The sequence below is a fragment of the Crinia signifera genome, chromosome 12, assembly GCF_055691185.1.
Source record: "Crinia signifera chromosome 12, ASM5569118v1, whole genome shotgun sequence".
NCBI classification, from domain to species: Eukaryota; Metazoa; Chordata; class Amphibia; order Anura; family Myobatrachidae; genus Crinia; species Crinia signifera.
In genome coordinates, this window is record NC_139228.1 from 72,743,542 (window position 1) to 72,756,571 (window position 13,030).

Sequence of the window (13,030 nt, forward strand, 5' to 3'; positions counted from 1 at the left end):
CCGGGAGGGTTGCCCAAACCTTTCCGGGGGCCGGGAGGAAGGACCCGATTTTCGGGAGACTCCCGCAAATTCCGGGAGGGTCGGCAACCCTGATGTAACAACAGCAGCCTGCTTATGTTTATATACAGCGGCCTTCACCTCTTTCCCAACCCGTACTCACAGCCTAGAATACTGTATCCTTTACATTGGTGTATTTATGTGATCATGCTAAACACCTGTGACACTATGGGCCTTATTCTAGTTCACTCTTTCTGACAAAATCCTTCTTAGATGGACAAAACCATGTGCACTGCAGGTGGTTCAGATGTAAAATGTGCAGAGAGAATTAGATTTGGGTGAGTTATTTTGTTTCTGTGCAGGGTAAATACTGGCTGCTTTATTTTTACACTGCAATATAGATCTCACTTTGAAGTAAAACCCCACCGAAATCTAATTCTCTCTGCACATGTTACATCTGCCCCCCTGCAGTGCACATGGTTTTGTCCATCTAAGAAGGATTTTGTTAGAAAGAGTGAACTAGAATAAGGCCCTATGTTCTGTCGGGTTGGGATAATTTGGTCTACAGCATTTGGTCTACAGCATGATGACAGTCATTACGTCGACACCATTAGGTCGACATGGGTTTAGGTCGACATTGGAAAAGGTCGACATTGTTCTAGGTTGAAAGGTCATTAGTTCGACAGGTCATTAGTTCGACAGTGTATAGGTCGACAGTCAAAAGGTCGACGTGATTTTTCACTTTTTTTTTTACCCGAATGTCAACACAGTCGACATGGACACAGTTTAAAGTGCACCGCATCCCCTTGCATCGCTCGCGATGCTTCGGGCACTGTATTTTATTCTCCCACCACGCCCTAGTGGGTAGTAGGGCATGAAATACTGCCTGTTGACAAAAAAAACCCACGTCGACATTTTGACTGTCGACCTAGACACTGTCGAACTAATGACCTGTCGAACTAGTGACCTTTCGACCTAGAACCATGTCGACCTAATGGTGTAGACCTAATGACTGTCAACCATCATGCTGTAAACCAAATGACCGCATCCAGTTCTGTCCAGGACATACATATGGTATATACATATTGTGTGCACATTGACATGGTGCAGATAAGAGTTTCCCATAATCCTCTGCTTCCTTGGCTCGGCGGACTGCTGACTCAGTGCTGCGTGATAGTCTGCATGCTGGACAGAGAAGGGTTCCAGCTGCATCTAGCAAGCGCTGACCTGCCAAACAAAACAGCTGCCTAGTACTGTACTTCCAGTCCTGCTCCATTCTCCGCTGATGGCCTCCTCAGTAGAGAGCCGTGCTTAGAAGATGTGGACGCCGCTTGGGTTGTTGACCCAATTATCAGGAGACAATAATGATATTTCAGCTGCATAGTTTTCCTACCCCGTCATATTCAGATTAGCTCACTGCAGCTCTCTGTCAACACTGAAACACCCTTTAATGCGAATAGCAAATACGCCCAGTCGTCAGTGCCCGTAACTACTGAGTATATTTAGACTGGATGATGACTTATCCTTCTGAAACACCCCCTCACCCATTATACACTCGGCCTGATTTAAAGGGGATCGCCAACTTCAGATGGCCGGCTCATTGCTTTGTATACGCCCTTGCAGTGGCGGATTCAGGGGGGGGCACCCAGGCACGTGCCCCCCCCTGTCATTTATTTTGTAGCTGAGGACCAGGGCTTTCCAACGAGCCCAGCCCCGTGTCTCTATCCCCCCGGGAACCGGAGATATCGCCTGGCAAACCTGTAACGTTTTTTCCCCATAGGATAATTTGGGACCCGTCAATTCCGACCCCCACCCGGTTACGACGGCTGCCAGGTCCCGCCCTGGCATCACAGAAGCTTGTGGTTGATATAATTCAATTCCAAATCGCTGGGCCTTCAATATGATATCAGGCTGGTCCTAATCGGTCAATCGGTTTCAGAGATATTGCATGTAAACCGATTTTTTTATTTTTGAAATATAATTTCATGGCTGTTCATGTTCTTTGAGGGCAGATTACTCTGGAACCAAACGTTCCAGTTTCACTGGACCAAAATCATTCAAAGCCCACTCAAAAGTTCTTCAATATAATACTTGTCTCATGTAAATGGGTCAGTTGGTTCTGAAGATATAGCCGGTTAAATGAGATAACTGGTTAAAGGGGGGAGGGGTGGTTTTCTCTCCCCCTCACACCAGAAAATGCAGGGACTAGGCTGGTGTAAAAGGGGCCAACCTGGGAATGCATTTTCTGGTGTGAAAGGGGTATTATTTCAAATAGCCGGGACCTGCAGTGCTCTGAATACAGCCAGGCTCTGCCACTGTCAGTGGCTATCACTTCTGCCTGGCGGCGGCTGTCCCCCATTTACCACGAGCATGTATTCCCCCTTGGCAATGAGCATGTAATCCCACATGGCAACGAGCATGTAACCTCTGGCAATCAGCATGGAACCCTTGGCAATGAGCATGTAGAGAAGCAGCACTTATGTAGCATAATTTTTAATAGGCATTATGGTGTTTGGCATAACACATAATGGACATAATGGCGTGTAACTTAACGTGTAATGGACATTATGGTGTAAATGTTTAATGCGCGCCTTTGGTGGACAATGTCCCTGTTTATAAAGTGTATTGTGAATTTTGGCTTAATCTGTGTGGCATTATGTGAATTCTGGCTCAATCCATGTGGCATTATGTAAATTTTGTCTCAATCCGTGTGGCATTATGTGAATTTTGGCTCAATCCATGTGGCATTATGAGAATTTTGGCTCAATCCGTGTGGCATTATGTGAATTTTTTCCCAATCCGTGTAGCATTATGTAAATTTTGGCTCAATCCGTGTGGCATTATGTGAATTTTGGCTCAATCCATGTGGCATTATGTGAATTTTGGCTCAATCCGTATGGCATTTTATGCATTTGGCTCAATCCGTGTGGCATTATGTGAATTTTGACACAATCCATTTGGCATTATGTGAATTTTGGCTCAATCCGTGTGTGTTATTATGTAAATTTAGTCTCAATCCATGTGGCATTATGTGAATTTTGACACAATCCATGTGGCATTATTTGAATGAATTGAATTTTGGCTCATTCCATTTGGCATCATGTGTAAGGGGCAAGTATAATGGGGTCTAGTATTTTGTTGCATAATGTGTAGAAGTTTTATATGGTGTTGACACGCCCCCTGTTGAGTGGCCACACACCCTTTTCTGGAGCACAACTACATCCTTCACTTTTGTCGCCATGGTGGGCCTGCGTACTTTAAATGCCAGGGCCTATTTTTAATTCCATTCCCACCCTCTCCTGCCACTCTCTTAGCATGTACACTGGCACCACTAACACCGCCCCTCCCCCACCCAAACCCTTTTTTATCATGGTGCCCCCCCTGTCATTTTATCCTGGATCCGCCCCTGCGCCCTTGTGATGCTTTTACTTGAAGCATGAGTTTATTGCTCCGACAGTCTTTGGTACGGTTCAGTCCTATATTGATACGGGGGTATAACAGTGAGTACAGCTGTACTTTCACTTGTGATAAATAAACCACACTGCCTAGTCACTCCACTGGACCGTCCATTGCCGTAACTACAACCAATGGTGTGGACTGTATTCTGCTTAACTCAGAAACGGCACCCAACCTTTTTTAATGTATGTCAACCTTTTTCATGTGTTAACCTTGTACTGTCGATCGATAGCGGTCAACCTTTTGACTGTCAACCTAGACACTGTCGACCGGATGACTGCATTCCTTCTAGAATCTAGAGAGATAAAGCAGATGGGAAAAAGTACCAACCAATCGGCTAGTACCTGTCGTTTTGCAAGCACAGCCTGGAACATGGCAGTTAGGAGCTGATAGGCTGGTACTTTGGGGTCGATGTATGAAGCAGTGATAAGGGAGAAGTGAGCCAGAGGAGAAGTGGCCCATGGCAACCAATCAGCACGAAAGTAACAGCTATAATTTGCATAACATCAAGTTATACAGAGCAGCTGATTGGTTACCATGGGCCACTCCTCCTCTGGCTGAACCTTAAATCTATTCTGCGTCGTATACACATATTTATGTGTATATATAACTGTCACGTACCCTGGTCTAATTCCTGGCACACTGGAGAAGCAGCCGGAAGGAATGTCACAAACATGGTCTTATTTACGAAGGATGGGAATAGGATGTCTCGGAGATGGCCAGTGTCATGACTTGTCGCACATGTTTCCAATCACACGTTATTTTGGAGATCTTCCCAGGCAAGCTTCCTGGGCGGGTGAGCGGGGAGCTACAGTACCAGAGAAATGTCCGCACATTTCTGTTATACCCGATCAGCTCTTGCCTGACACATCTTAAAGAACTCATAAAATCTAAGAAAAATAAATATTAACATATCCAGATTTTGTTAATGGATCACGAAGATCAGGTCACGAAGATCAGGCGGCCCTCCCGGCCCCAGGGAAGCTTGGCAAGTCTCCTGCATCACCTATACCACGTGTAGTATCAGTGCCACCTGTGGCACTTCAGCTGCTGTGGAACTGCAAATACCATCATGCCCTGCCACTGGTTTGCTGTTGAGGCAAGCTAAAGTGGGTGCAGGGCATGCTGGGATGTGTAGTTCCACAGCAGTGGAAGTGCCACAGACAGCCTACGCTTATACTTCTGCTTCCAGTGATCCTGCGTTATTTCTCTGCCTCTGTGTTTCCCATCCTCCTTTATTGCATCAGGGAATAACTGAGCCCTGAGTCACCCATTTCTCTACTGCCTTAAATCTCACCTTATTCCCTCCTAGTATTATTTATCTCAGGCCCAGTCCCCCCTCTTCCCAGCTGGCTGCACAGCTCCCCTGACATGTCTCCCCCTCTCCGGAAGGTCGGACCGGCTGCACATAAGATTTGCTAAATCTTATGTGCAGCCGGGCAGGAGATGCTGGGAGGCAGGCAGGGGTGGCGGATGCTGTGAGGTGGCTGGCGGGGGACGCTGCGAGGAGGGCAGGCACGGGGGACACAGAGGCAGTGGACGCCAATCACTGGCTGCCCATTCATTTGTATGGGCTTTTTTTCCCCCCTTGCAGCACTGACCGCTTCCTGCTTTGGCTCCCCCTGCCTGGCTCTCTGTTACCCTCGCCGGCGTCTGCCGCTTCTGTGTCCCCCGCCCCGCAGAGTCCCCTGCCCGCTGCATCTGCCCTACTCGCAGTGTCCCCCGCCCGCCACCTCGATGTCCGCTGCCCGACTGCTCCCTCCACTTTGCAGCTCCCTGGGATCATATGCAAAACTTGGTACATCAAGTGCCTAATCGTGTGTCCCCCTCCCGGGGAGCTGCAGGGGAAATCAGGTCCGACTTGTCCCTAGGACATCGACTTGTCCTTGGCCCATCTGTCTCATCTCTCTCAGCACCACTAGCTCCTGTTGTCTCAGGATGTCCCTCTACCCTCTGACTACTATGCTATGATGAGCAGGGCCTTCCGTCTGTCCCTCACCAACCTCTGGACTAGTTTTACTTTATGCTCAATTGCATTTGTGTGATTTGTAACGGCGGAGATTGGTGGCGACACATAAACAGTGATGGTGACAATGCGCAATATTTACGAGTCCCGCCAATCGAATGTTTCTTTTGGTTGCAATATACTCATATCTTGATTGATTTGTCTAATTATTGAACAATGTATTTGTGTTTTTAATGTTTGCAGTCTTTGATTTTCCTCGTACGCGACTGGAGCTTCCCCTATGAATTCTCCTACGGGGCTGACGGGGGTACACAATTTTTAGAAAAACGCCTAAAGGTTTGTGACAATTAAAATATTTGTATCTCTGTATAAAGGTATTTAGCTGTAATACACAAATGCACAAATCCAATATAAGCTGCACAAATGTTACTGTCAAACCAACTTTCCCCAGGCGGACGCTGACTATGCTTTCTGACACCCCCCCCCCCCCCCCCTATTTATGTACCAGGGACCCCTCTGGATGAGCAGGAATAGCAATAAATACAGAAGTCTTGGAAATATAATTTTTACTGACCCCAATACTATGGGGTAAAGTTACTAAGATGGGAGTTCTACTGAAGATGTGATGTTGCCATAGCAAGCAGTCAGTCAACCAGTGGAGCGTTTGCTATATAACAGAATTCATTCTTTCTTCTGGATGGTGTAATGTGCTGTAACTAATAGCAACCACTCATTTGCTTTCCGTGGTGTAACTTGCACCAAACTCGCCAGGAGTTGACCCTGTTGACCTTTAAGATATGTTGACCTATTTCAGGTGTGGACCTAAGGCCTTTCGACCTTCAGTGGACCTAATTTGGGTTGACCCGTCCCCATATTACCATGTTAGATTTTCCCGTTCCCTTAGTATAGAAGTTCCTCTGTAATTTCTGTGAAGTTTAAATTATAAGGGATCACCGGGTTCTCTGAGAGGCTGGACCATAATCATTTTTCATTCAAGTTAAGGTGCCCATACACAGTACACTTGCCTTGTGCGATGCGATCTAGTCCATAAATCATACAATTATTGTACCGTCTATGGGCACCTTTACCCTGTAAAAAGATAGGTAGCCTTATCTGTAACAAACATCCGTTGCCCCAAATCTAGAACACAATTTGTCATGTAGTGTGTTTGTGTGTCATATTGTGTCATGGACATTAAGTGGAGACTTGTTTTGTGGTTTTGTTCTAGGTATCGGAAAACCAACACGAGGAATTGCAGAATGTGAGGAAACATATCCACTCGTGCTTCACAAACATCTCCTGCTTCCTCCTGCCGCACCCAGGCCTCACGGTCGCCACCAACCCAAAATTTGACGGCAAACTTATAGGTTCGTTATAGGAAATGCTGTTGCTGAGTGATATTTAGGGGGTATTCAATCTTGGGTCACGGCTGTCGAGCTTGCCCTACAGCCGTGACCTTGTTGCATTCAAGGTCTGCTCGACCGATAATTTGCAGGCGGGATTCAATGTCTCACCTGCCGAGGGACGAGAAGGGGGCGTGGCCGGGAATCGTTAAGCTGCAGCCGGGAGCTCGTCAATTCCCGGCCGTTCTCGACTGCTTGTGAAGTCGGGCTCGTTCTGCCGAGATACCCTGTTCAATGCTGTCGAGGAAGACAGCATTGAATAGGGCCCCGCGGCTATTTCCCCGGTCATAACTTCCATCCATACACTGTGTGTGTGTGTGATCTAGTACCGTGTTTTATTTATTTGGGGCTTATGTACAAGCCTGCGAGATGCAGGATGGCGCGATTCTTGTGCTCTATCATTTAAAGCGTAAAACCAAGTTGGTTGGTTGTTCTCTCCCTGCTGCCTAAATAAATGTCTGGTACAAAAGTAAAGTACCATCAGGGGAACGCCCAGCCATTTTTTGGGCGTCCCCATGAAAACGCTGGCCGTTCCCCTGGGATCACAAGAAGCTTTTTTTGTGGCTACAAACAACTGCCGTCCGGCACCCCGCACTGATGGACCTAAGATATAGCAGAGAAGCAGAGAGGCGGGCATACAAAATCCAGCGGAGACCGCAAGTATAACGCTCTCTGCTGTACAAAGCGGAGACCGCTAGTTACCATCCCCCAGGATATATCTGGATGCTAAGCATTTATTGTGTTCCGTCCGTGACAGCTATTTATGGCCAGGGCCGGATTATAATGGGGGCACAATTGGTCAGTACCCCTGGGCCCCCTCTAGCTAGGGGCCCCCTGTGGTTGGCATGTATTTCCCCAAAATAATTTTTAGCTAAAGGTTTTGTGCATGGGAGTGGGAGTAGTGCTGCAGCTTCACCTATCTGCCAATATGACAATGATTCATGGTGCTGAGCATCGGGAGCCAAGGCACACTGACTGCACAAGTGTGCGGTGCATTACTGGGAGTTGACTAAGTCCCATGACACTCTGCACCAGAGGGCAGAGGCTGAGAGGTTTGTGCTTAGCTCTGATTGGTGGAGCTCATTGCATGCTTCACAGGCCCATGGAGAACAGCAGTGGCAGCCTAGTCATGGGAGGGTTTTTAATCAAAGGCAGCACTGGGACTGTGAGATCTCCTACAGCGTAAGGTGCAGAGGGACAAACACAGGCTTTTCATGTGGTATGTATGTATGTATGTATGTATGTATGTATGTATGTATGTATGTATGTGTGTATGTGTGTGTATATATATCCCCTGCAGTTACCTATTGACCAAGTTTATACTGCCTTTACTCTGTGTTTTGACAGTGTAATATTCTCCCATGCAGTTTACGGCCAGTAGTAACAAGTGCAAGGGGGCCCCCCTGTGTAAAGTGCCCCGGGCCCCCTGAAGGCTTAATCTGGCACTGTTTGTGGCTATAGAGATAAGGTGATTGGGCCCTCTGTGATTGGATGAATTTATCCTAATAACCAGAAGATTGACTGTTTATTAACATTTTAACCACAGAAGCTGACTATATGTGTGTAATAAGCATATGGATTGGAACCTACTATTAATATATCAGTTAGAACCTACTACCCATTGTTATTTTAGAACCACCGGCCGGTGAGTAAGAATGTATATTGTATTGTTTAAAGGAAATTCATTTTTTATTTATTTTTGTTATTTATTAAATATAGTTTTTTGAATTCATCACCAGAGCCGGCCCTAGCCTAAATGACACCCTAGGCAAGATTTTGGCTGGCGCCCCTTAGCACCGCCACTAGTTCTGCCTCTGACCCTGCTCCCCTTTCCCAACACCATCAACCCTCATCATAGCAGTCATCATTTTGGTGCTCCTACCCGCAATATTTTAAATAGAAACAGTGCACACATTCTGTGCACAGCCCAAACAGGGGTGTGTTATTGCTGGGAAGGGGAATGGCCTCACTCACACACAGAATATAGGCATGCTGCATATCATTTTAATCAACAGAAGCTGCTGATGCCCCTAGGCATTCCAAATGCCCTAGGCAATTGCCTAGTTGGCCTATGCCTAAGGCCGGCCCTGTTCATCACATCTGGCTATTGCTCTACTTATTAAGGTGTAGCTGGTTCCGAGTGCTGTCTATAGTATATAGTTTCTATTTTTTGGATGTCTGGGGACTGAGTACCCCCCATCTAGACAGCAGCTGGGTTTTATTCCCCCTAGCGCTTAACTTGTCCACACCCCTGGGAATTCCCATGGTCACATGACATCAGCGCCCGCCCCCTTTTTCATCGATCACCGTCAGAAATAAAAGTCAGTTTAATGATTTCTGTCCCCATCGGCCGCATGTGAGGGGATGGTGTTCTCAGGCTGTCTGGCGGCTCTGACCTGTTCGCTAGGCTGCAGGCGACGCTGACCTGTTCGCTAGTCTGCAGGCGGCTCTGACCTGTTCGCTAGGCTGCAGGCCGCTCTTACCTGTTCGCTAGGCTGCAGGCGGCACTGACCTGTTCGCTAGGCTGCAGGCGGCGCTGACCTCTTCGCTAGGCTGCAGGCGGCTCTGACCATTTCGCTAGGCTGCAGGCGGCACTGACCTGTTCGCTAGGCTGCAGGCGGCGCTGACCTCTTCGCTAGGCTGCAGGCGGCTCTGACCTGTTCGCTAGGCTGCAGGCGGCGCTGACCTCTTCGCTAGGCTGCAGGCGGCTCTGACCATTTCGCTAGCCTGTGAGTGAACGCAGCATAGCGAACTGGTCTGAGTTGGTCCCTATGTTCCATGGGGTCCAGCAGCCAGAGATGCCTATAACTGACAAATAACTCAGGTCCTGAATATTTAGGAAGATGAATGATGTAATGTACTAATTGATGTGCAGTCACCAGATAGTAGAAAGAGCTTCACTTCTCATTGCAGAAATCGATGAGGAGTTTATACGGAACCTGAAAGTGTTTATCCCCTGGCTCCTGAGCCCAGAAAACTTGGATATTAAAGAAATCAATGGCAATAAAATAACCTGTCGCGGTCTGGTGGAATATTTTAAGGTAATTATTTTATTTTGAATCCATGGAAGTCAGTGGCTGTGGATAATCAGCATGCGCTCTGTGGTCCGGTGTCCAGCACTGAAGAGCCTCCAGGCCACAACTATTGTCATTTGCACTCACTGCCGCTGTCATGTACAAATCTGTACAGTCCAGTATATAATAGTCACTTGTGATAGTCACAGATACATATACAGCAGTTATTGCATCACAAATGGAACGTCTGTACCAGCTCCTCAAGCATTTCATACCCGAGGGTTTTTGCCGCTGCATGCAGATTCAATTTCACTTTTTGAGATTTGTTAGTGCGGTACTTGTGTACAATCACAGCTCCCACGATGTCCATCGTATAGGAAAAAATTGCATTGCATCGCATTGCATGCGATCGCATGTAATTTTAAACAGAAATGCATCCAAATGCATTGAAATTAGTATCAAACATGTTCAATGGCCCCCAAATGTCATTTTTGAGGCTGTACCACCCCCACTATCAACGCGAACCCGAAGCGTGGCGAGCGCAGCGAGCCCGCGGGGGGGGGGGGTTTACGCGTCCTACGACCTTTTCATACCCCCACTATCCACGTTGGCGTGGAGTTTAGAATACAAAGGGTGGCGAGCGCAGCGAGCCACCGAGCCCGAAGCGTTGTGAGCGGACACGGATACCTTCACAGGTATACGCGTCCCCTCGCGGGCTGCACAGGTGTCCGCGTGTGCTCGCCACGCTTCAGGCTCGGTGGCTCGCTGCGCTCGCCACACTTTCTATTCTCAACTCCACGGCGACGTGGATAGTGGGGGTATGAAAAGGTCGTAGGACGTGTACCGCCGCCGCTCGCCACTCTTTGGGTTCGCGTTGAAATTGGGGGTGGTACAGCCTCAAAAATGACATTTGGGGGCCATTGAACATGTTTGATACTAATTTTAATGCATTTGGATGCATTTATGTTAAAAATCGCATGCGATCGCATGCGATGCGATCGCATGCGATGCGATCGCATGCGATTTTTCAAAAATTGCAAAAAAAAACCCTGCAAAAATCGCATGCCATCGCATGCCACTACATTTGGCATGCGATGGCATGCGATGGGAGCCGTGAAAATACACAAGTACCGTTAGTGCACTTCCGCGATGTCATCCTCAAATTCTCTGTGTTTGTGCTTCACTCCCTATAGTCAATTATATATCACACTTGCTGTTTCTACCTCTGATACATCTCTGAGGTCCGGCTTTCTCTCCTGATCCCATCCAGAACTTATACATGCATTTTCTTGGTGTGTCGGAAAACAATGCAGGCATGTCCAGTCATTTTATAAAGGATGGTCTGTTACTTCAGCGATGATCATTTCCAGCCTTTCTCATACTCCGTTCACACCAGAAAATGCAAGGAACCACCCGGGAATACGGCCCAGGGATCATGCCGGTTGGCCCTTTCACACCAGAAAAGTCCCTGCATTTTCTGGTGTGGGAAGGAGGCGGGCAGGCGGCGAGATGGCGGCGGATTCGGGAAGAAGGTGGGTTGGCGACCGAGAGTACCCAACCTGGGTTGCTGGTCCTCGGTGCAGGCTGGGGATCCACACAGGCGGTGGGCGCAGATGACAGATCAGACGGCGGGCACAAATGACACAGCTCTCCAGCTGCAGTGAGGGCACCGGAGAGCTGCGTCATCTTCATCCGCCGCCTGTGGAGATCCTTGGCCTGACCACAAGCACGGAGGACCGGCAACACCCCTACCCCTTTCATAAAGGCCAGGACCCTGGGTTGAACCTGGGAACAACCCTGCTCGATGGCAGGGTTGAAATCGCCGGGATTTTAGCCCAGGAATCTTACACCGGCGCTAGTCGCAGGTTGTTCCTGGGCCCAACCCGGGAATTTAGGCTGGTGTGAAAGGGGTATTATTTAGAGATTAGTGGAAGCCTCGGAATTACTCACATTTGCACAGAGGGCAAAGTTTCTTCGATGTTTCGGGAATAGTGCATGGATCTGCCAGTGGATAGCGATTAGAGATCCATTCGAAATTCTCGGGGCGTTTTCTCTTTCTGTTGGGGTGGTGGCTTTCCCCTCGCAGCCCACTGCGAATACTCACATTAGCAGTATGGTCTGAATCAGGCACTAGGTCAGACAATATAAATAAAACCACAATTTAATAGAAATGGATAGAGAATTGGTCCCATATAACACTGTAGGTAGCTGGTAATCAAACACCCCCATTTAAGAGTATCTTTTCCTACAAAATTGTGGCCCACCATATCCTAACTGTACACCCCGATTTCTCATCCGTATTGTATTCCCAGCAGTCTTTGGAATATTGTTATGTCATGAATGTTCTCATTGGATATTTTATAAAAAGTATATGTAAATGACTTGTCTATAGTAAAGTTCACCCTAGACGATGTGTACCCAGCGAGATCGGCAGCGACGGAACAAGCAAGTGGGCAAAACCATGTGCACTGCAGGTGGGGCAGATGCAACATGTGCAGAGAAAGAGTTACATTTGGGTGAGTTATTTTGTTTCTGTGCAGGGTAAATACTGGCGGCATTATTTTTACACTGCAATTTAGATTTCAGTTTCAACATGCCCCACCCAAATTTAACTCTCTCTGCACGTTACATCTACCCCACCTGCAGTGCACATGGTTTTGCCCATTTTCCAAACAAATTTGTACTGCGATCAGATCTGAATAAGGCCCTCGATGCTGTGTATGTTGGGAAACCATAAGGTACTAACATAAGGTTGTCTTATTCCCTAACAGGCCTATATAAAGATATACCAAGGAGAGGAACTGCCGCACCCTAAGTCAATGTTACAGGTGAGTTTATATGTAGATGTTATAACCGCAAGAGGAAGACAGAAAGGGCATTTACTATTACTGTGATAGAAAGCATCTAACTGCCCAGTAAGCAGCAAATTTACGCTGCCTAACGAGCCAAGCTGAATCACCCCTATGGTGTGTTCCAGACACAAAGGGGCAGATGTATTAAGCCTGGAGAAGAGATGAACTGGTCTGGAGATAAAGTGGAAGGAGATAACGCACCAGCCAATCAGCTGTGTTTGAAAAAGACAGTTGGAAGCTGATTGGCTGGTGCTTTATCCAGTTTATCTCTTCTCCAGACTTAATACATCTGCCCCCTTATTAGCTGCCTTTTTGATCTTCCCTGTGTGCGCAGTGTGCGCG

The 13,030-nt window shown here is 47.6% G+C and overlaps 1 protein-coding gene across 2 annotated transcripts in view; it reads left to right on the forward strand.

Moving 5' to 3' along the window:
- Nucleotides 1-13,030, forward strand: part of ATL1 (atlastin GTPase 1) — a 43,555-nt gene that overhangs the window by 20,734 nt on the left and 9,791 nt on the right. For both annotated transcript variants that reach the window (XR_014466259.1, XM_083166904.1), the window contains exons 7-10: nt 5,663-5,755; nt 6,648-6,786; nt 9,736-9,863; nt 12,608-12,664. Coding sequence is in view for 1 of the 2 variants with exons in the window: in XM_083166904.1 (XP_083023030.1) it covers nt 5,663-5,755; nt 6,648-6,786; nt 9,736-9,863; nt 12,608-12,664 (417 nt within the window). In the remaining variant the exon portion in view is untranslated. The remainder of the gene's footprint in view (nt 1-5,662; nt 5,756-6,647; nt 6,787-9,735; nt 9,864-12,607; nt 12,665-13,030) is intronic.